General features: G+C 33.9%; 1 protein-coding gene across 1 annotated transcript; it reads left to right on the forward strand.

Moving 5' to 3' along the window:
- The first annotated feature begins 3,737 nt into the window (after nucleotides 1–3,737).
- Nucleotides 3,738–18,603, forward strand: LOC128994493 (neural/ectodermal development factor IMP-L2-like). The gene is made up of 7 exons (XM_054419083.1): nucleotides 3,738–3,886; nucleotides 5,221–5,251; nucleotides 11,870–12,036; nucleotides 13,266–13,428; nucleotides 14,034–14,248; nucleotides 15,886–16,015; nucleotides 18,091–18,603. The coding sequence occupies exons 1-7, from the start codon at nucleotides 3,794–3,796 to the stop codon at nucleotides 18,093–18,095; spliced, it is 804 nt and encodes a 267-aa protein (XP_054275058.1). The 5' UTR covers nucleotides 3,738–3,793; the 3' UTR covers nucleotides 18,096–18,603.
- The last annotated feature ends 6,107 nt before the right edge of the window (nucleotides 18,604–24,710 follow it).

The following is a 24,710-nucleotide window of genomic DNA, read 5'->3' on the forward strand; positions in this document are numbered from 1 at the left end:
TCCTCATTTGGTTTCAGAAAAAAAATTTAATTAGAACAATTTTGGCTTAGTTTGAAAAAAATATCTTTCTTGAATACTAGGCTAACTAATAAGGCTACGTAGTACGAATGATATACATCGACATTTAAACACAATTGTGTTTATATATCGAATGAGGCACTGATGCATGTATGAAATAATCTACCCATACGATTTAATTTTCAAATGATAAGCTTACTATTACACTTTTATTTCGTTGAAAAACTAACATATAAATTCAATAGGGAAAAAAATAATCGCACGACATGCAAAAAACTGTTTATATTTATTTCACATATAATATATTCTACCGTATAACTACTGACCTCTTGTCAGGAATCTTTACCTGCAGATCAATGTGTGTATATATATATCACAATAAGCAAAAATAAAATATTGGAAAACTTGTATTACCTTTTGTTATAAAGCCGACCCCTATTACTGTTAATCAGGGCACAAATGTCCTCAGTGTAAATAAGAAATCAACAACTTTATAATACAATTGGGCTAAGCCCCTATTTAAATGATAAATACAAAACTCACATTACTCTAATGCCTTATGGCAGATCTTCTCTAAATATTATTAAACCAAACTATTTAGACTGATTAAATAAACTAAAACCAGATTTTCCCACAAATGTTACAAAATTTTAAATTTCAATTTTGTAGTGGTGATGTCAAAACCAAAGTTCCAATTTAAATACCACCGGAGGGGACTGTGACTCGAAAATTTTTTTAAAAAATCAATTTTCTTTTTTTTAATGTTATTATTCTTTGAAATTTCCTCTTTTCTGTGGTATGATTAGTTTTTACAGGAAAAAATCAGAACACCTGTAAAAATATAGTTTATTAAGCTATAACAAGCGTTTCGAGGGCCTCGCGAGCCTCTCACACGCCCCAAGCGTGTTTTTTATTAAATTGCTCTTTCCGAAAGTGAATATTTTATAACTTAGATGTAAGTTTTCTCAGCTCCTATATAAGATAGACTTACCAAATTTTGATGACAGTATCCTGATATGATTAGCTAGTATGCTACATGGTAATTTTAAATTTCATTAAAAAACAATATTGTAAATAATTTTGTTATTTACCAAAAATATCGAAAAAAGACTAAATTTAAAAATTCCAGTAAAAATTGAAATTTTAACCTAGGTAAATAATTTCATGTATCATACTAAATAAAAGGCTAATGAAAAAAAAAATTATGTCTCTATCTTGTATAGTTTTTAAGATATGCTGCATAAAGTTAACATTGATTAATATAGGCGTTTACAGTCCCCTTTTAACTACAATTTCCCCCTCTTTAACACCATTATTACGTTTCATCATGAAAAAATTAAGGGTTCAAACTATTATTTTCAAATTAATAAAATGACATGGTAGGATCATAAAATTTACGTACTGGTAACAATATGGGAAAATGAATATAGATATTACGTCTAAAGTTTTAGGGGTTAAATATCAAACACTTTTTTATACCTTTTTTTATTTGGGGTCCACTAGACCCCCAGCTGTTCCTTCAGTTGTTTGTTTAACCACAGTCAGATTGTAGTGTACCATATTGAACAATAGTTCAACAAATTGCAAGTCGAGTTGAGCAAAACATGTAATGGCAAGGCAAGGATGGCTTCAGCCAATCAGATTTCATCTTTGGTAGAATGTTCTGGAAGCTGATCTTCCGCGTATATAAGCCCGGTGACCATGTGTCTCGGTCAGTTCGTTGCTGTTTCAACTTTAATTAAGTAAAATCTTTCAGTTGTACCTTTTATGTAATGTGTTTGGTTAAACCCCAATTTGGGCGAGTAAATTTATTTTTATTAAGTAGACCTAAATTAATCTTGCCTTGCCAACCAAAACAATCATTTTGAATAATTAAAACCTTTTGTTAAAAATAGTAAAAAAGTTAGAACTTGCCCAAAAATAAAAGTTTAATTCTGGTTAATTATGTATTGTAAATAAATTTGGCTCTAAAAGAAAATTTTTAAAAGAAACTATTAAACTAAATATCTAGAGAATATTAAATCAATTGTTTGTTTTCAGGGTTTTATTCTTATACTTCTATTTTTGAACCAATTTATGTATAAAGGAAATGAGGATTTTATAAACCGAAGTATTATTCTATTTGAATGAAGAAGTTTTTATTTGATGAATCCTGAAGAAGAGTATTTTATTTTATTTTATCAATGTAAATTTAAGTTGTACTGCAAGGTAGGAACAAGCGGTACAGTAGTCAATAGGACATGGGAAAATAGGCTTTTAAGTTACAATGTAAATATGTAGTTTAAACGTATTGTCAATATTCTCCCTTTCTTCCAAATGATAAAGCTTAATTTGTTCTGATTAAACATTAAAATCTCATTCGGTAGCTTCAGGTTTACGGGTGATCATTAAGCAAAGTCCACTTAAATTATCATTAAAATATAAATGGTCACTATTTCCTATTTCCTACTAGTAGAGTACTTGACTATCATTTGCAGTAATATTGAAGATAACAACGGACATATTTAAAACATTAATTGGCACATACCACGAAATTAGTTCTTGATAAGTGAACAATGCCATACGAAAGCGACCTAATTTTCAGATTTGGTTCTCAAAAGCGAAATACATGACGTAGGTATCGTCGAGTTCACTCACTTGGGTTATGCAACAATACAACATGATCAGCTGATATGTCTAGCGACGCGGTGCACAATATGAGTGTACATCTCCGTATACATCTCCATGCAGGCTTCATTTTACTTTATTAATTTTTATTTGAAAATGTGTAGGCCTATCGTTTATGTTCATCGCCATCTTCAATGGGTTATACATTTCTGAAGCTATGTAAAAAAGGTCGACTTTAGATAGTAATGTGACAAAGGTCGAACAGTTTTTTTTTGTTTTAAATAACACATGCGTGAAACATAAAAGGGAAATAAAACTTAATACTGTGCGGTTTAAAACATGATGAGGATAGAAAACAAGGATTTAGTTCCATTTACTAACAATGGTTCGATTCCGTCAGTATTTGGTGTGATTGCAAAGACACCATGGGAAGAAAGGGGAATGTCCAAAGATATAACTATTTTAATTATAGACATACAGGGTAAAAAGGAGGAATGTTGATTTTGACCTACAGACACTGCAAACATTGTGGCTTTTGACCTATTGGCACAAGTATAAATTATTTGAAATAACGAACATTTGACTTCCAGAAACACTTCCGTACTGTGACTGTAAAATATTTCTTTTAGGAGCGTTTGAAAACACTTAATCAAATTTTCTCAAATTTTCGTGCGTTTTCTCAAATTCACGTTTTGTGTCATTCCCCTTTTTTGCACTGGTGTCTTCGTACTACCATAGATAAAACATTATAACTTACTAAAAAATTAATATAACATAGAAAAGGTAACTGTTTACAAAAGGTTACAAGAAAGTTAATTAGTTCAAACATCACAAGGAATAAAATCACATTTTAGACCAAACACACTCTGTTCACCCAACTACGGTATACCTATTGTTAACAAAAATATCTAGATCTACAGCTATCCCATAATGATGATATGTCTACTTAAGCTCTTCAGTATTCAAATCAAATCAAAAGGGTGTCAAACTAATCCCCACCACTCCAACTCTGGGATATACATCACTTTGTGCCCTGGGCCGCTAGACACCATTGTTGACCACTACCGGTCTCTACCGGCTAGCGGCAGTACTCGGTAGTCAGTTGTCCGCGACACGCCGCTAGTGAGAGATTCAGACTGTTCCTAACCTCACTTTCTGTCTACAGACGATGTCGCCGTGCGCGCTACCCCTCGTGGCAGCTTTCCTGTTCTACGCAAGCGCAGCAAGAATACCTTACCGGACTCCACTGTTCATCGACGAGGTATGATTTATTTTCATTATTTTTTGTATTAGAATATCTTAATTGATAAATAAACTGCTCAGCAAAATAAATTGTATTGGAAGGTTTCATAATGCATTTTTGTCATGATGATTTTGCCACACCTTTAGCTTACATCATTTGTAGAAACTTAAAAGATAAACATATTAATTTGTTTTACTAAAAACCCTACGTAAGATCAATAAACATCTATTTTAACCTGTGGAGGGTAAAATTTAATTTACGACTGTATATTCACGTGGAAACTCTTTTTCAGAAAATGGATGGAAATTTAGTCGATGTATATATTGTAATAAATGAATTGCACCTACTGCGAAGTGCATTGATTGTTAAGGTGCAATTTGAAATATAATTACATAATTCAATGTACTTTTAAAATGCTACTGGAGTGTCTACGATTTATATTTTTGATTAAATTAATTGTAAGACTAGCTTCTGTCCTGGTGACTACTATTTGTACTAAAATGTTTGTACCTAACTATAAATAGTTATGTATCTGGCAGTTATCCTTGTATTCTGTTCTACATTTTTAAATCAATGTAGTTTACTTAAATGCAGTAAATTATAAGGCTATGTACGCATTGTGATGTATGTACTTGCATAAATTAAAACCGAACTCAACTAACCCTATTTCCTATTTCACATCATGCTTGCGTCAGGTGAAAATAATGTGGGATGAATAACTTACATTTTTGTGTTCAGTGAAAAAATTAATCTTACCGAACGTCAAGTGAAAACTTCCCCTACAGTTTTCATGTTTACCTTTTGCTTGTTTTATTTAGTAAAACTTGTATAATAATACATTTTCTCTATGCCTGGTCGATATTACTGAAACAATTTCGTTCTTACATCATTTTTCTAACGTGCCTCTCATCATTATCTGCCGCACGGTTCCCCAAAACCGGTTTATTCAAAGTAAGGTTTTAAATTTAAATAATTTGTTGATAATTAGTGCTTGTCCAGAGTATCATAAACATATCATACGAGATTGGTTGGTCTGTGAGGATATGTAGCTTAAAATTAATTTAAGGGTTTTGTATGGTAAAAAGATAGTTTTGTGTTGTGCGTTACAGCTATTATAATTTTAAGACAATTTTAAAAAGGGAATTTTTAGATTTTAGCCTAGCTTTGCATGCTTAGTTCCTACACAATATTCACAACCTTACAACCTGGTAATAGTGAGAACATAGATATGCTAAAATTGAATTATGATTTTTTTTATTTTAAGACACATTGTGATAAGGTTCTGCAGTTTGTTATGTAAAAAACGATTTTACCTAAAAATAGGTTTACATAAAGTGTGTTTTCTTTTTCAGAACTCGCTTTCGCCGGTAGCTAAATATGGTGGTAAGTTGATAAACTTATTCCTAGTCAACTATTTATCTTTTGCCCCTAAGTCCCTTAATCTAGAAAAAAAATCCTGTTTATTTTAGATATTTATTTAAGTTCTGACAAAATTATAGAATTGTTGGTCTCATCATTGACATTTTAATAGTCAATATGGTTTCATCCCAAACATTATTTTGTATCCTTGCAGCTACGGTGTATTTCCATATTTTTTTATCATAATTCTCTGCACTATTTCTTGTAACTACAGTATTGGTAAAATGCCGATAGCTAAAATATTTATACTATAAATCGTCAATTAATTTCGTGGATACATATAAATTTCAAAATAATTTGCGAAACGAATACGCCTTAAAGACATGAGAGAATACTTGTAAGTAAAGATACAATTTTGATGAAAAACTTTTTTATAAGCATCGACGTGGTTCCTCAAAATTACAGTCAAAAGATCAAAAGTACACGACTATAGTATCCAACCAGAATACAGGGAATTCCTAACATTCAGAACCAATGAGTCAGCGCGGTCATTACGCGGCAAAAACGACCGTTCCGTGGATCGGAGACCGAATGCCACCTTCTGGCGGGCCTTTGAGCCGAGGGCGTGGAAACAAATGGCGATGACGTCAACGCTACAGGAAACCCGACCAGACTATTGGCAAAAAACTTGAAACACTTTTTTCGAAGGGACTCTTAATTATGCGTGTTTTTGTACACGTGTAGTGTCGGATTTATGTTTGAAATCTATTTTATTCTCACTAAATAGTAAATACCTACCACGAGGTCTATGTGGTTTAATCGGTGGTAGTACTCGAATTCTTGACTGTAATAATACTTCTTTGAGGAAAAGAACATTTTGTTGAAATATTTCATGGCATGGTTACAGCGATCTAGCTGAAATCAATAGTTTAGAGTGTAAATTATCGAAGGACCTTAAGTGGACCCCTTTCGGTTACATTAACCCCCCTTGCATAATTACCCCTTCCCCCCTTCATATACTTCGCTTTTCATTTTAAAATAGTTTAAATATCCAACCACGACATGGACTTCAGTTAGAGCTCATTTCAATTTTCGGGTAGGCCTACCAATATATTTACTTCGATCCACTAGTAACAGCATAATGCCATTTTCATGATTTTGTAGTTCATAGTTTGGCTGAACATATTTGACATGTACTAGGTCGACATGTAGTAGGTACTAAGACAACCAGGTTTGCTATGACGGTGGAAAATTATGATATTGACCAACGTTTTTTTATGTATGATAAGTTTAGTTTTTAGCTGTCATGCTTTACATGCTTAATGGGGATTACTGGTAGAAATTATATTTTGTGGGGAACTTTTAACAATATTTATACTGTAATTTATTTAATCTTACACGGCAGTTTTTTTTTACATTACCGGTAGGTAATTCTGTTTATGTAAACTGTACTTACGCACCTAAAACATGTTAAACTCAGTTTAAAATAGAGGCGCATTAAAAATTGCACTCAAAGTTCCATCTAAAACAAAAAATTCTCTCCGACTACAGATACCTTATTCGGAGGATGCTAGATAAAATACACTATCTGCAGCTTCTGATCAGGAATGCAATTTGACAAAGTAAATTGATTTTGTATAGGCCTAATCAAATATCCCTTAGTCAGATAAATAAACACATCTACAATCAAGAAAGACGGGCTCCGATTACAAGAACTAAATTTTTATTTTGTTTTCATTTATGCGTAATGCGGAATTGATCAATTTTAAATAGAAAGTTAATCAGGTTACTATCTTCTAACGATTTAAAAGGTTACAATCGTCATAGACCTAAGATTTATTATCAAGATTGACGCAAGTTATGCTCAAAATAGCTCTCGACTAGTTCACGAACTTCGTTATTTAAAAACAATACTGAAACCGCATCTTCCGATGTTTGTTTGAAATTGTTTTTGTCGCGTTATCATAGTTTGATAGATATTAAATTTGCTGCAAATAAATTTTAAACATCACCGTAGAGATTTTCTAATGAAATTCCTCCAACGATGGAAGTAGTAGTAGACTGATCGCAGGACATTTTGCGCTTAGCTTAAATTAACGCTAAAACTCATCCTCATCACAATTTTATTGCAAGTACATCACGATCGAGGAGCTCTATTATTTTAGCTGTGGTTTTCGATACTGCGTTTTCATCCAATGATGAAATCTGAAACTTTGAAATGCGTTTGCTGTCCAGTTGACAGTTGACTGAGAGCACCGATTAAATGTTGTTCTCTTACTGTATTTTATGGCCTAAATTAAAAACTCAAATCTTTAGTTAGAGCGCCGATTAAATGTTGTTCTCTTACCGTATTTTATAGCCTAAAATCAAAGCGTGCGCTGATTTAATCGGTTTCAATATATTAGAAGAAAATTATAGTTTACATACAGATTTTATGGTGTTGAAATAATTCCAAATTTGGAGGAACAGCAAAAAAAGTTAGAATAACATGTAATATGAAAAGTTATCGTAAACTCACTCTACTATACATACATTGGAAATTAATAAGCCTTTATATTTTTCCTCCTCCGATTCAAAAGAAAGAACAATTACGGTAATTTATAACGTGAAATGTTAAATAAAACAAAGTGGTCTGGGATATGCGGTTGTTACGCTATTTCTAAGGGGTTGATTGAAATTGTATATAATTTTTTAGAAATTGTGTAATTAATACCCAGTTTAATATTATTTCAATAGCACTAACAGTACACATTTTCTTTAGTAAGGTATGTTATTCAAGCCCCAGGGCATTTAAAACTAATTTTTAAAACCCTGTTGTCAGAAACTCATTTTTAGTGGAAGAAAATTTTTAGTATTTGAATTTATATTATAGTTATTGTTTTAATAATCTATTACTAAAACCAGTATTGAATAACAATTGGTGAGCTCTAATTTAGTTAACAATGCATAAAATAAAACATTTTACTTCCTAGTAAGCGTCTCGTTAATCAAATCTTCAATTTAATATGCTTGAGTTGTATCACTAAGAGTTGTACTTTATAATGTTTTATCAACTAACTGATAGGATAGGCAACATGGTAAACGCAACATTACAGATTCATAGATCAAAAAATTTATATGGCACATTTATACAGATTATATTGCATTTTAATAAGTAGATATTTTTGTAAAAAAAAACTGGAAATCTTTTAGTAAAAAAATTTGTTGTTAACAATTTACAAATTTAAAAGAAATTAGTAGTTTAGAATCTGTGAAATTGTGAAACATAGCTGAGGACCTTTTGACACTGGCGTTTGTTTAAAAATGAAACACGTTTTAACTAATTTAGTATTTGTCGACTGGCGCAATTATAATTTTTTTCTAAATGGCCCAGACCCCAAAGGGCTACATAATGTGTTATAAATCAATTATAATTAAAAACTGCATATCAGTAGCCCGTTTTTATTAACTTTCACAACAATTAATTACCAGTGTTAGTTTTTTACCCTCCAAAAAGACATTTTACTGTAGCCCATCTGTTTTATCAGAAATAAATAGGGCTTCAATACTAGCCCTGTATAGTTAATTTATTTAGTTGCGCTGTTATTACGATTTGAATAAACATCGACCATTCACCAGCAATAATAATCAACCCCTTTTTATAGCACAGGAAAATTCGTGATACTTGTAGGTTTCATGTTTTTAAAGGGCATTTTTTCTTTTAATTTGTTTGTCTAAGGTAAATCGTGTCATCGTTTTTGAGATAAAAGACATTTATTTTCATTTTCGAACCACTTAAAAGTTTTATTTGAACAGTACGAACTGAAGTAATAATTTTATTTGCAAAATTGTTCACAAGTACCGTGTGATTTTCTTACAGCAAAAGTATCACGTATTACATATCGTGGTGCATCAAGGAAAATTTATGTAACTGATCACAGAACTGATAAGGCCTGGGCTGAGATAAGATTTGACCTGCCCGGACCTTATCACATCCGCCAGGCACCACGCGACCTTTAACTCCTTCATTCATACAATACTTATCAATGTCTACACCAGCCCACTATCATCGATATTTTTAGACATTAATCTATTTAATGATGCAATTATTACAGTCGCGTAGTAAATTTCTGACCTAATATCGGGCGTTATTTGTTGATTATCATCGTACAAGTTATAGTAATGGGGGGTTTATTGATTCCAGATAGTAATGTGAAAATGTCCGTGAGATTATGACGAATCTTTCAAATTCGGTTTGAGGAATCGGCTACAGTATTTGGTGAATTAAATGCAAGTTACCACTAGTATGAAATAGATTCCCAATAAAAAGTCCCTAGTAATACTTTGAGTACTTAGTGATGCGATTTTTTTCAAATTCTCTAAGTGTTTCACTTGCCCTTGTTTTCCATAATGATTTTGTCCTGAAGGGTGTTTTCGGAAACTGGGAAAAAGTTTTTGGTTGAAGATTTTTATAGTTAATGAGCAAACATTACAAGAAAACCCATCCATTCTCACAAATATATCACCGTATTTTACTGACTATTTAAATTAACAAATTAATTAGTCTAAAAACACAAAAAAAAACTAATAAAACCTTATTCATGGTTAAATTTAATTTACACTGTTTACAAAAATATATTCATAACTATATTGTTCGGATTATCTTCCCTTGTCAAACCAGGGGTCACACTGCACTGTCTCGGACCCCCGGCTCCTTGCAGCATTGAGGCTTTTAGCACGACTGAGTGCACCATCAAAGTGCCCGGGCGAAGACAAGCGTTGGAGGTTACAGAAACTCAATGGCCTGACATTTCAGCATTTCTCCAAAATTATTTTACCGCATTTTCCCCTCCTATATTGTTCTAGAACCAAAACTAAAAACCAAGCGAAAATCTTGGTCCTTATCGGCGTGAATATAAAATGAGCGACACCAGCGCTGTTTTGTGCTTGGCGGTTAGAAATGGCAACCTACTTCCTGTTGACTTCCAGTTCCTGATATGATGAATTACGCATTCCTTCGTGGGAACTTGAGATCTGACTTCCTATAGGACATTCCTACTACCCTGTCACAGCCTTCTTTATCTCTTCAGATTACACTTGTTTCATTCCCACGCATCATTCTATGAACTGTGAATGAAAGTGTGTATTGAGCCATAGTTTATCTTAACGTAGGTTCAATGTGCTGAAAGATACAGTATTCAATGTTGTGTTTTAATAAGATTTTCGTAAGATTTTAAAACAATTAATTATTTAAAGTTAGTTTGGAAATAAAGTATTCTATCTTGTTCAAAAATTATTCAGGTTGGCGTAAAGAGGTTTTTTTTTTAAATTTTGTAACAAAATTAATTTTTAGATGAATACATTGCTTTGTAACTAAAAGATCTACGAAACTCAAACTCCCCAATTTAAATAAATTTTTCAAATGTTAACATTTTCATATGGAAATTGTCTAACAAATTTGAAGAACTAGATAGTGTATCAGGAGGTTTACAATAAAACTGCAGTACCGTATTCTTAGTTTGTGTTAAAGCTTTTAGTTGAAAAATGTATACCATGTATTAAACCCTATACCTCTTTTATGATTTTAAACGGTCTCAGGACCCGGAACCAGGTCTTCCCATGAGACCTACGGTAATAGCTTATCTCCCATATGGGAAATTCGCTAATATTCCCTAAATATGGGAAATTTGCTTAACAAATTTTTACCCCATGGGAGGAATTCCAATCACATGTTTTATTTACAGCCTGGTGTGAAAATAGAGAAGTCTGTACATAATACATAATTTTGGTCGAATTTTCGACCCCTGGACGCTGAATTTTTATTTCAGGATCAGTGTTGCCTGCAGTATTATTTTGAGGCTTCTAATTGGCTGAGGGAACATCATTACAGCGACGATTCGATTGATGCCAACGGCCTCGGTAGTGTATTGGATAGAGTGCTGGGCTGATGATCCGAAGGACCCGAGTTTGAATCCCACCCGTAGCATTATTTTTTGTACTGGATTTTTTCATTATCAACAAGTTTGGTTGGTTTGGTTAGGTTATGACGGTTTAATTGTATAATTAAAACATTATGAAATTGAATTTGACCCATTTATAGTTTTATTTTATGAACAGAAATATTTTTTTCTGTTAAGCCTTCATTTGATTTTTCATTATTAGCAAGTCTGGTTAGTTTGGTTAGGTTATGATAGTTTAATTTTAGAATAAAAAATAAAAAATAGGGTTTGAGGCATTTATAATTTTATTTTATGAACAGAACTATTTTTTCGATTAATAAACCTTCATTAGATTTTTTCATTGTCAGCACGTTTGGTTGGTTTGGTTAGGTTATGACGGTTTAATTTCATAATAAAAAATATAAAATTGAATTTGAGGCATTTATAATTTTATTCTATGAACAAAAATAATTTTTCAATTACTAAACCTTCGTTATAGTCAATCAGAAGCCTCTAAATGACACTGTTGGCAAAATTAATCCTGAAAAACAAATTGTGCCCCCTGGACAACCTCTAGTTTTAATAATTCAGCTGATATTTCATATCATTGGCTGATAGTTTCATTAAGTCGATGCATCAAATATCTTGCTAAATATTTAATATGCAGTTTGTTATACAAAATCAAGTAGATTGTTTAACATGATCTGTATTGTATGTTTAACAGCTGCAGGCCCTACTGTGTACGAGGCTCGTAACTGGGTGCGTATCAAGCACAGCGGACCTCGCATGTCCAGAGTGTCTGTAGGTGGCAGACTGGAGCTGGAGTGTGAAGCCAATGGCAGCCCTCCACCCACCGTCCAGTGGTACCACAACAACCAGCCAGCCTCACAGGTAACAACATTAATTAATTTCTCTTTGTATTTACTTAATTTCCCAGTACATTAAACATGAAGTAGGTAATGAATTAATTGACAATGCAACAAACCATTATTTGCTAGTTTCGTGGAAATGTGAGTGTGAGATTGAATAAAATAAAATAAATACTGAATCATCCCCTGTCAACATATTTGCATTCAAGCCAAAGGCACGTGTTGGAGATATGGGCCTAGGACAATGTGTTTTTGGTTGAGAACTAATGTCCTCAACACATAATGTGTGTTATTTGTTTGGAGAGATATTGAGATACTCTTTAAACCTTCAAATCTATCTAATCACAGAATAAATATTATGTATTTATTCTCACAAACACACTGCATTGCAATCAGGGGCCTCTCCAGAATAGATTATCAATTGTCTTGGAAAATAAAGAATTGGGTTGAATCCGAATGGAAACATATTATTGAGCTCTAACTTGTTTATGATTGACTGATTGACTTAATTACTGAAAAATTATTTAAAAAAATGTTGTTCAAGTTAATACTTTTAAATAGGTTTTAAAAATATAGAGTAAGTTGTACCGAAAAATGAAAACCCATATTCTTGTTGTTTTTTACCTCAATCAAAACCTTATATTCCTCTATCCTTTTACTCTGTTGGCTAAAAGCATCCATCACCTACATGACTGATAACCAATGATGTACACAGCTCAAAGCATCATCTTACTGACTAATGATGTACGTGGCTCAAAGCATCATCTCGATCTCCATAACTGACTAATGCTGTATGCAGCTCAAAAGCATCATCTTCATAACTGATCAATGCTGTACGCAGCTCAAAGCATCATCTTCATAACTGACCAATGCTGTACGCAGCTCAAAGCATCATCTTCATAACTGACTAATGCTGTACGCAGCTCAAAGCATCATCTTCTTAACTGACTAATGCTGTACGCAGCTCAAAGCATCATCTCCATAACTGACTGATGCTGTATGTAGCTCAAAGCATCATCTTCATAACTGACCAATTCTGTACGCAGCTCAAAGCATCATCTCCATAACTGACTGATGCTGTATGTAGCTCAAAGCATCATCTTCATAACTGACTAATGCTGTACGCAGCTCAAAGCATCATCTTCATAACTGACCAATGATGTACACAGCTCAAAGCATCATCTTCTTAACTGACTAATGCTGTACGCAGCTCAAAGCATCATCTTCATAACTGACCTATGCTGTACGCAGGGTGTAGACGAGAGCAATAGCATTGGAGGCCTGAGACTGGGTAACGTCAAGGCTCGGCTCGTACTGGACTGCGTCACTCCGAGACACGCAGGACAATACACCTGTGTAGCGATATCAGGAACCGAGACTGTCACTTCCCTACCATCAATACTCTCTGTCTCAGGTAGGCTTGCTCTTTTTATTTCGCCATGTCTAGGCCTAAGGCAGATCTAACATTTTTGAGGGATTAGAAGCAAAAAGGAATGGACGATTTGTTAGGAAATATACAAAATGAATGGAGTCTGGTAGCTTAGGTTATTAGAGAAATTAACGTTTATCCACCTGTAATTACAAATGTAAGTCAATTTATTCTATCATTGACTCTCGGGCACTAAGTAGACATTCCGTCTATATGGACCAGGTTTAGTCATATTTTTATTTAACACAGTTGAAGGAGCCACTCACAAGAGTCTGTAACAGTAAAATTTTAAATTATATTTTATCTCATGGTTTTTTAAACTATTAGAGTCAATGTAAAAGGATGCTAAAATTTACAAAAAGTTACATTTTTAGTTTGGCTTGTTAAAAAGTTGAAGTATAACAGAAATGAGAGTGTGTGATTGCGTGCACTCTGTTGGTGACTTAATTCAACCCCGTTAATTTTTTCTATAACTAGCTATACAGCTTTAACATGGGAACGGAATCTACCAAGATCTACATTTAAAGTCATCAATATACTAACGTAATCTACGTTTGAATCTGATTCCTAACCTTAAATTCATTATGCAGGTAACAACGCCTCAGGTCTGCTGCCCTCCTGCTCACAGCCAATGATGTCGCCACCTCGGGTTCTTGCGTGGAGCCCCAACATGATGGAGACCATCGGCAACGACGTAACGCTCCCTTGTGTCACCTCTGGAACTCCAAGTCCCCAGGTCTACTGGCTGGATGGTCAGAACCGACTCATCTCTGGTGACGACTTACAGACTGACGATAGGTATAAGGTGAGTTTAAACCCCAAGTTCCAGTTATCCTGGTCTAGTTTAAATTGTGAACCTTAATCTTGGCTACTCACAAATGGTTTATTACTGGTAGTCATTTCATAGCACTGCCTAAGGGGAGTTTTCAGAACACACTTTGACCTGTAACCTGCTAGATACAGACACTTTCTTTAAACAACCTTTGTAGAATTATTTGCTCCTTTTTTGTTTTGACACTACAATAATTTAATAAGATACTAGTGTACATGTTGCTCGAAATCGAGCAATTGCAAAGTATTACAGGAGTTATTTCAAAACGAATAACAGTCATATTTACAATAAGTTTAAAAGAGTCAACTCAAAGATTACCGGTGTGTAACTCATCAGACCATGTTTATCTTCGTTACCGTATTGATCCTTCTCAAAGTGCCTCGCTGTACAGGCAACACAGGTCATTGATAGAGGGCCAATTGAGAACGAAAAGTCGTTTTGGGGTAGTGTTAGGGCGCATTCGTAACCTAATAGTTGAGATTGTCCAGGGTCAGGTGCTTACTGTGATGAGTTAAGACTATTACGCGCCACTGTTCTGCAGCTGCGGTCGTTATCACGATTACGCCTCCTGTCTATGTTTCGTTGTCGTCGCGTCGGAAGCATTTAAAACAAAAAATAAAACAAATTATAGCTACACAAAATAACGATAAATGCACAAATTTCAGTTACAATCATGCTAACACGATCCGTCATAGCGACACAAAACAAAGATAAATCACAAATTGAAGATACAACCATAGACCAACCAACACAAGGGAGTATGTTTTATCTATGATACAACCATACTAACACGATCCGTCGTGGGGGTTATGTTTACACAAACTCAAATAGTAAATAAATGTACTCAATGCGTTTCATTGTATTGAAAAATAAATAACAGCAATTAAATTATACAGCTGATCAAAATGTAAACAATTATGTTCTTCATAAGGATAACATGGGAACTTTCAAAGCCACTGGGGCAGAGCCTAAGCGATTTTCTCAAAAATGTAAGGCCAGTTTGCAAATCTACGCGACACGGTCTTTCCAATGAGACGTCAATGGATAAAATCGGTTAAGAAATGGCGGAGGAGTTTAACCGACAAAGTTTCATGTAGCGTATTAATTATATAGATATATTTTTTTTAATTTGTATGGATTCATCATTGGATCAAATTGACTACTCAGATCACAGACTCAGACTGCGATTGTGCCTGATGATGATTGGTCAAAATTGATCGTGATTATAATGTACAGTATAAACAGTCTACCAGATGTCAAACTTTTCTGTATGACGGGCTTTGTGAGACCTGATAGTGAATAAAGGAATGTATCTTAGGAAAAGGGAACCGTTTTTTATTTCTCAACTCACCTGAGAAAAGTCAGTTACCTTTTTGATGGTCAGAACCTGGGCTATCCTTGATTATTTGACTTTTCATAAATGATATTTGGTTGGTAACAAAGCTTAAGCTTACACAACAACGCTAAGATTGCAATGAGCAATCATCTCACTCCCATCTACACTCTTCCTTTCATATTCAGCCTACGCACGTAGGTGGCGTTGCTGTCATGCGTAATGATGATGATAACGTAAGCCATCATAGTGTAACAATGATGATCCATGTTGACAGGTTCTAGACTCCGGAGACCTGATGATCTCAGCGGTCCGTTGGTCAGACATGGGTCACTTCACCTGTGTCGCTGAGAGTCCTCTAGGCAGGGATTCTGTCACCACATTCCTCTATCCCATGTCACAAGACCGTAAGTATGCTTTTGAACGTTTATAGACTTTCATTCACTTTGAAACTTTGAAATTCAAATTAAATTATGGAACAGAACTAAGTAACAAAGTATTTGCAATTTGCAAGCCAAAAAATATTTGGGTTGTTGAGTGGTTATAGTGCTTGCCTCATGACCAAAAAGTAACTGGTGAGATTTTGAGAATAGGCCTAGAAAGTAGCTTTTAGATGGTTTAGAACTGAAAGTAGATGTTCTGGATTGATGATTGGGCTTATAATAAAGTCCTGGATAAAGATCAAGTTGACTTAGTCAGTTACAAAGCTATAGAGGTAATCTCACTCCATTTCACAATCACACAGCCTTCATATTCAACCAGATAAATGCCACACAGTAAGTACCAGAGTGAAAATTTAAAAACGTACGTTTTCATGTCCCTGGCCTTTTACTTCGTAGATACTGGATTTGTAGTTTATTATTATGTGTTTTAATATTTTTTGGGACGGGGGCAACATGTTACACACATTTATTTGGTTTTAAATATGTTCTAGGTATTTTTTTCGTATTTTTAAAGTCTCAAAATTCACGACCATGACGTGTCCCTAGGGTACATTTTCCAACTTTCACACTGTTTTTAGACTAATTATTCATGCCGAAATATATAAAGCCATATTTTTATGTCATCAATGGTTATTAAATTTACATAAAAGGAGCATATTATAATTTTATTGTCATTGCAAACTGACTACCATGACAAAATAAGTCTGTCCCTCAATTTGGCGTCACGACCATTTGGGAAAAATTTTCAACTTTGGAGCACGACAGTGGGAAGCCTGGCGTCGATGGAGTCAGTTGGTTTTAGAGACTAGTTCGGGGTGTACGTCAGGTTTGTAGTGCCGTGCGTTTCGAGTCGAAAGGAGGAATTAAAAGATTAATAAAGGAAAGATTGTGTTTTTTGTAATTTTGGTGTGTCCATGACCGTACGTTACCATTCGATGAAGTAGACATGGTGTTAATTTTTGTTTATTAGATATTTAAATTGCTAGATTAACCTAGAAGTCCACTTTGTATCCTCGAACATGAGGTGCAGGGCTACCGCCAGAACAGAGCCAAATAACACGTAATTTCACGACCAATTCAGCCTTATGGATTATAGTGTGTTTGGTCGTGACAATAACTTTAATATAATTGTAAATTGAACAGTTTAGTTCAATTGAAACACATATTTTTATTATAACTAACAGTATAATTGAAGGATTGTTTAGAAAGATTTATATTATTCCAGACAATTCACGACCGTACCGCTTGTCCCTGACCATCACGTTTATGATTTCTATCATAAAAATTTCAAAAATTAAAATATTGTCATATTTCAATGTTTTATACACAAAAGAAGCACACCTCTATACAAACATAACGATTTTTCGGGTCTCAGGTAAGATTTTTCGGAGTTATACAAACTTAAAAAGATTTTATTGGCTTTTTTCTATTTTATGAGTTTTTTTAATTTTTTCTAGAAAGACCAAATATACCAAAAGCTCAGTGACCTTTTTATTGTATAATGGTCATAAAAGTAAATTAGTTTATAGCAAAACATAGTTATAAAAATAATATTAACCATTTTTAATATTCATTTAAACGTCCGTTATGGTCGTGACAGGATTTTGTGTTTTTCCACTAAAGGTGCTCTTTTAAAAAAAAAACTACCAAAGATATTGCGTTACCATGGACATTTTATGAAACTTCAAATGTTAATGAAATAAAAAATAATAATAAAAGTTTTGAAAAAAGGGGAAAAAATTTGCAAAGTGCTATTCCTGAAAATGTACGTTTTTAAATTTTCACTCACCAGTGCAAATTCTATTTTAATTGAGTTTTTATGGCATCTGAATGAATAAATGAGGAATAAATTGTTTGGTTTTGGGGTTTTTAAGTGCTAAAAGATCAAATACAATCCTAGGCCTTGCCATGAAGACTATGGAACTAGCAACTTTTCTGTAGGGAGATATTTGTCAATCTTTCTTATCAGGAAATTTGTTGGAGCTTCCCTATAGGGAAATTCACTAACATTTTTCGCTAAAACAATTTTTTTGTTCCAGGTTAAGTTACAACTAACGAAGTACAACTGACTTGGGGTTAAGAAGAAATGAATCTTAATTTTAACCTTATGTCCATCTAGTCAACATTCAATGTTTCTATGAGTTTTAGTATTTATATAAAAATTAGTACTTATGTAATATCAGATAAAACTATCTTAGGTTATTTCGTTGTTTCTTACCATTGATATTTTTAATTAATTATTAAAATGTAAACAAAATATAAACCATTTCATGTAGTATTAGATTTTTTACTTAATTTTTTATTTCATAGTAGTAGCTACGTTATGGTTTTGTATTATTTATTATTTTATATTAAGGTTTAGTCTAATGAAGATCTTGAACATAATTGCATACATGTTCCAAAGTGTCCAGTGTGTCAGTTTTATAATTTTAATTTGATGTATTGTCTATTTTTATATATAAGGTGCAGTTCAAGTAACAGTATTTTAAAATTAATAGGTGAACTAGTTGTAATGAGTGTTATTTTTGTTGAAAGAAGCATTTATTTTGGAATTCTAGTTTTATTTTTCCCTGGTTATATCTATGTCATGTATATTTATGATATGAGGTTTAGTGAATAAGGAATTATCACACATAAAAAGAGTTCAATCGAATCATAACTAATAGTGTGGTAGTGTTGAAGCATGAGGATGTTATATTTAACATCTATTTTGATCACAGATGCCGGATTAATGGACCAATGGTCAATTTTGAATGACTACAATAACATCGGTTGAGCTTTTAAACTATATTTTTGTCTCTATCACATTTGCTAATTTTAAAGTTCTGAATATCTTATGTTTTACTTTGTAATGATATTTTTATCACAAATTTTAAATTACTTTCTAAAAAAATGGCTAGCTATGCCACATGTTATCTTACTAATATTATAAATGTGAAAGTTTGTGTGTTTGTTTGAAGTTCAATCACGCATAAACCACTTGACGGATTGGCTTGAAATTTGGCATGATGATAGCTCAAATTCCCGATTAACATATAGGCATATTCTTATCTCAAAAATCCTTTCGGTCTCCGCCCCAGTGGCTCTGTAGTTCCCCATGTTAACCTTATATACGTATTCATATTTAAAGGGAATTAAAGAATTTAGTCAGCTGTTTCAACTAAAAAAGTTGGTTCTATAATATGCAAAAGCATTAAAAAGTTATAAGATTTACCAACAGGGTGCAACACTATAATTCTTTTGCATTTATGTAAACAGCTAATTTGAACTAAGCAGCAACAAAAAACCGTGATACGCAATGAGAACTGTCAAAGTAGGATTGTTTACAGTTATGTTTATGTTTTTTGTCATTAATAATTTGCGATTTTATGAGAATTTTTAATATTTTTTTTATTGTTTAGGTGTAGTGGTAGAACATTATGGCTATGGTAGATGTGTAATACCATAGTATACCATAAATTTAAAGAAGCAAATTTGATTAAACTGTGTCCTCCCCCATTGCAAACGCAAAGCTTGAGTATAACTGTAATTAGCATTTTACCAACTTATATGCCAACCCCGTACGAAGGACGGGTATTCTGCTATTCTGCTAGTATTGTATATTTTTAAATATTTTGGTATTACATTGGTAACTATTTCATTACATCTCGTGGGTGAATTAAATCTAAAAATACATACTTTTTATGCAGCAGCCTGGAGTCTGAACAATCTTCTAATGTAAATCAACAAAACAAACAATTGACCAGAGATGTAATGCAAACTCTAAAATAAACAAAAATATGTTGGTACCAGTAGAAGTTTCAATAGGAATTCCAATTAGTCATAACTTCAAAGTCAAGGATTATACCATTGTCTTAAAACAAACTTGAGAAAAATCAAAGGCTTGAAAAAAAATCTACTTACCGGTTAAACGCCTGCATATTGGTGAAACAAACAGTAATTCTGCAAATAAAAAGTATCCAAAAGCAGTAAGTGTATGCGGCTGGTATGAATAATATACACAGCAATATCCATTATATTTGTTTAGCAGTCAGTACTCCAGTAGGGCAGTTTTTACACACACCTAGATTGGAAAAAGAGCATATTTCAAAAAGAATCTTTTGACTTATATACCAAGGCTGTAATTAACTGTGTATTTTTCGTCATGGAAGATTATATCTTTAAACTAATTCACATAGGGAAGTATTTCATATTGTTTATATTTATGATTCGGCTCTCAAAATTACTTCTATAGGCCTATTATTCTACTATTATTATTGTTACTGAGTTATTCAATTCATCAAGTTGAGATGGGGACGCCACCTAGGTGCATATTTTAAACCATAATATGAGTGAAGGATTAGTGTAGAATGGTGTGAGGTGATCTGTGTAGCTTTGTTATTGAACTATTTTGGTCTATATGACATCTTTACAATACAGGAGTAGGAGACAGACTAAAACTAAAATATATTACTTTTAAGTCTTAAATTATGGACCGATCCAGGCAAAGGAGTAAATATGAACGAGGTATACTCTGTAAACACAATAAACAATTAAAATTCATATTAGTGAAACTGAAATTTGTCTAAATATTGATAAAAGTGTAACACTATGGCGGACACAAATAAATTAAACTATTTGCTTGTGTATTAATCCTAACTGCGGAACATTTTAAATGAAATCAAGAGGAAAATTTAAATTTGAATAAAAATTCCTAGAAGTGAGAACATTTTGCAGCCTTGACCCAACCCTGCGTCCCTGCCTCCCTTTTACTCTATGGATGAAAAGAACTACTTTAGGCATACAATGCAGGCCCGCTTTTAAAAACGGGCCGACTGGGCATATGCCCAGGGGCGCCGGTGGTTTGGGGGCACCCAGCGGGCGCCCACCGGGTGCCCTCAAACCACCGCCCGCCAGCACTAGGAAAAAAGGGGGGCGCTGCTCTTGGGTTTGCCCAGGGCTCCAATGACCCTTCACGCGGCCCTGCTACAATACATGTTTTGAAATCAGTTGTTACTTTAAATACTTACAGTTAGCTCAAAGTGTAAGGTTATTAATTTTATTGGTTTTTTCAAAGTATTGGGAAGTAAACACTTCAGTTTCTGTTGTATTTATTTAAGTTGAGTCTAGATAGTTCATCCTTTGTATAGTACCATTGACAAAGATAGTACTGTATACAGGGTGGATAAAAAGTCAAGACCCCCCTATCTTATACAGGGTGACTGCCGGGAACCGGACGAATTTGCAACAGCTGTTACATTGTTGCTACACGTGCTAGGGAGATTGAGGTTATGTCATTGTTTTGAGTGAGCTTTACCATTTTAGTCACGATGGATCAGTGGTCAGTGCAGCATCGTGTTTTTGCATATGACACATTTATTAAAAATGGCGAATCCGTTATCAAAAACACAGCGTATCTTCCGACGCCACTTTAATATTGCGCGAAATGACTCGGTTCCAAGCCGGAATACATTGCTAAGATGGGTGCACAAGTTCAGAAAAACAGGAACAGTATTAAAGAAAAAGCCACCCGGTCCAGCAAGAACAGTGAGAACACCAGACAACATCGCCACAGTGAGAACTGCTTTGATGAGGAGCCCGAAGTTTTTTGAGGAAAGTGGAGTCACAGTGACAGTGAATTCTGCACGCTATGTTCATATGTTGGAAACATATCTCAAGCCACAACTTCGGAGGTGAGGAATAAACGTGAAAAATGTTTACTTCCAACAAGATGGCGCCACAGCACATACTGCCGCTGCATCGATGTGAGTTGTGAAGAAGATGTTCCCTGGCAAGTTGATTTCACGTTTTGGTGACGTGCCGTGGCCGCCGAGGTCACCAGATTTGTCACCCTGTGACTATTTCTTATGGGGGTATTTGAAAGCTCGTGTCTATTTTCACAAACCATGAACATTATCACAGCTAAAAGATGCAATCACCGAAGAGGTGAATTTGATTGGGCAAGACATGTTGATGAGAGTGCGTAATGATTTTCTCCAGAGGTTGGAAACCTGTATCCAGGTTAACGGCCATCACATGCATGATATCATCTTTAAGAAATAAACCCAAACTAGGATAAAAGGTTCCATAAAACATATGTTTTTTGAAATGGTATGTTTTCACCAATATATATTCAACAAATAAATAATTTTACTATATAAAATAAGGTTGTACTATTAATTTAAAAAACGTCCGGTTCCCGGCAGTCACCCTGTATTTTTCTAAGAAATATACAGAGATATCCTTTTGGGGGACACTAAAAATTTAAAAAATGATCAAATGAATCTTCCTGCCAAGGCTGCATGACCTACCAAAGGAAAACTCTGTAATATTCACTTAGGAACAAATTAGAGGGGAGGGAATATTACTTTTTACGCATGGAAATTAATGTAAGAGTAGACGTCAATAAACTTTTGACGGGCTACTATTTTGGGTAGAGAAGAGATAGCGAACTCTGGTATTCAAAATTCTTTAAATTTTTGTAAACGTGTTAAAATGAGGTGTTACTTGAAGGGTGTTTACATTTTAAAATGTTGAGTTACCCCCAAAATCCCCCATTTTTGGGGGACTCACAATTTTCAAAATTGTGCTAAAGTTTCAAAATTACCTGCTAAGTTTGCACGACCACCAAAAGGATATCTCTGTATATTTACATAGAAAAATATAAGACGGGGGAGTCTTGTTTTTATATTCATCCCGTATACCGTTCTTCACATGCTAAACAAACATTTGCATTTTGCAAAGAAATCATGGTTAATAAGGATGGCTCTCTGACATAACAAAGGATTAGCACTTGAATAGCTTGAGTTCTAACAGAATAGGCCTAAAGGAAATTTTTGTGAATTTACAATCTCCTTTGACAAATATTACAACTTTAACATTTCAAAGCAGAAAGAACGGCTAGGCTTTTGTCAAAACAGCACTATTTTGACTACTCTGCAGTATATATATTTTAAGAAAAGAGCTTGTATCAAGAGTGAAGTGCTAAAACAATAAATCATTAAATCTGAAACAAGAATAATGCCATCAAATTTTAAGTGGAATAAATTAATGGTTTGTTTGATGAGAATCAAATACTGCATCATCCACAAAGACAAATGGGCAATGGTGAACAAACAACTGGGGGAGGTGATGCTTGTCATTTGCTAGTTATGACTGTTGCTAGTGGTACGCAAAGTAATGACTACAAAGTGTAAATTATATTACTTTTTCCAAATTAGTATTAAAATGTCATTACCTTTACTATGAGATAAGAAGTACATAGAGTTACAGAGATGTTTATTTTACTTTGCTGTGTTACAATATTATGTTACAATTCATTTGTTGAGTCAAAATTAAGTTTAGATAGTTACATGCCACTAGGTGACACCCCTGCTTTGGAGGAAAATAGTTGCTTTGAAAATAAAACCTCCAACCAAAGTGTCACAGTTACTGAAATACATAAAGATAATTCAACTTTGAATGATATTAAATTTGTTGAAATTTTTAAGATGACGTTTGTAAAATCTTATTGGTATGTTTCTATTTTGACATTTGAAAATACGATTTTAAATCCAAATTGGGTCTACAAGCAGGAAGTAGGTCCAGTTGAGTGGCACACAACAACTACGACTTTCAAAGCTTCAGAAGCAGTCATCTTGGTTGTGGAATCTGCAGAATTGTTTCATCAGCTTATAACAACACAATCCTTGTGGAGTCAGGATGCTACGTATGTCATATTTGTTCTCCAATGTACAACAGATGTTAAAAAAGAAATGGCAAATTTATGGCAGTTTAATTACATTTACAAATATGTCCTGATTTGCGGTGTGAAAGATTATGTTTTGTACATATTTAAACCATTTTACTCTCTTAACAGAAGTAACATTGGTGAAATCTCAGACTTATTTGATATCCGATACAATATTCTTCATGGTACCGACAACTTGCATAAAGCTAAAATGCGTGTCGTATTTTTTCCAAGAGTGCCAACTGCAATGAGAAAAAATGGGACGTACATTGGAGGAGCGGATTATCTATCCTTGGTGACACTGAGGGATAGAATGAACTTTACAACAGTCATGGCCCGACCTTCTGACGGAATGACCTTCACTCAAGCTGGAGAAAATGTAACTGGATCAGCAAGAGACATTGTCATCGGCAATGCAGATATAGCATTTAACGGACACTTCGTTCAGGATTACAAGATTCCAGGTATGCGTTTGACCCGCTACATATACATGGATAAAGTTTGTTTCATCGTCGGAATGCCGACGTTAAAGTCCCATTTTACTGTTATAAGCCATATCTTCTCTTTAGGAGTGTGGGTTTCGATCGCACTCATGTACCTTGTAATAACTGTACTTTACTTCTGCATGCAAAAAATCGGAAGGTGTAATTTGCACAACACTCAAGAATTATGTATCCAAACATTTGCTCTTATCATACTAGGCGCATCAAACCTTCATATAAATCTTACATCGCAAAAATTGTTAGTCGGAAGTGCATTGGTTACAGCACTCATCCTGAACAATTCGTTTCAAGGAATGCTTGTTACAGTTCTCAGTAAACCCATACGTAACAGCTACATAGACACAATGGAAGACATACTCCAGTCTAACCTAGCTCTCCAATCCCAACGTGCCGAGTCATTAATTTCAGACCCAGAAATCACACAACTACTCAATACGCTAAGGAAGAG

This window comes from Macrosteles quadrilineatus, unplaced genomic scaffold (assembly GCF_028750875.1).
Source record: "Macrosteles quadrilineatus isolate MER2022 unplaced genomic scaffold, UCM_ALF_1.0 Scaffold_5__1_contigs__length_97177068, whole genome shotgun sequence".
In the NCBI taxonomy this organism is placed as follows: domain Eukaryota; kingdom Metazoa; phylum Arthropoda; class Insecta; order Hemiptera; family Cicadellidae; genus Macrosteles; species Macrosteles quadrilineatus.

What these genes read in the sequence shown, in the direction of transcription:
- LOC128994493 (XM_054419083.1), top strand. Translation starts at nt 3,794, where the DNA reads ATGTCGCCGTGCGCGCTACCCCTCGTGGCAGCTTTCCTGTTCTACGCA. An exon ending in ATCAATACTCTCTGTCTCAG is followed by an intron (nt 13,429 to 14,033) that starts GTAGGCTTGCTC and finishes TTCATTATGCAG; the next exon opens with GTAACAACGCCTCAGGTCTG. An exon ending in AGACTGACGATAGGTATAAG is followed by an intron (nt 14,249 to 15,885) that starts GTGAGTTTAAAC and finishes CCATGTTGACAG; the next exon opens with GTTCTAGACTCCGGAGACCT.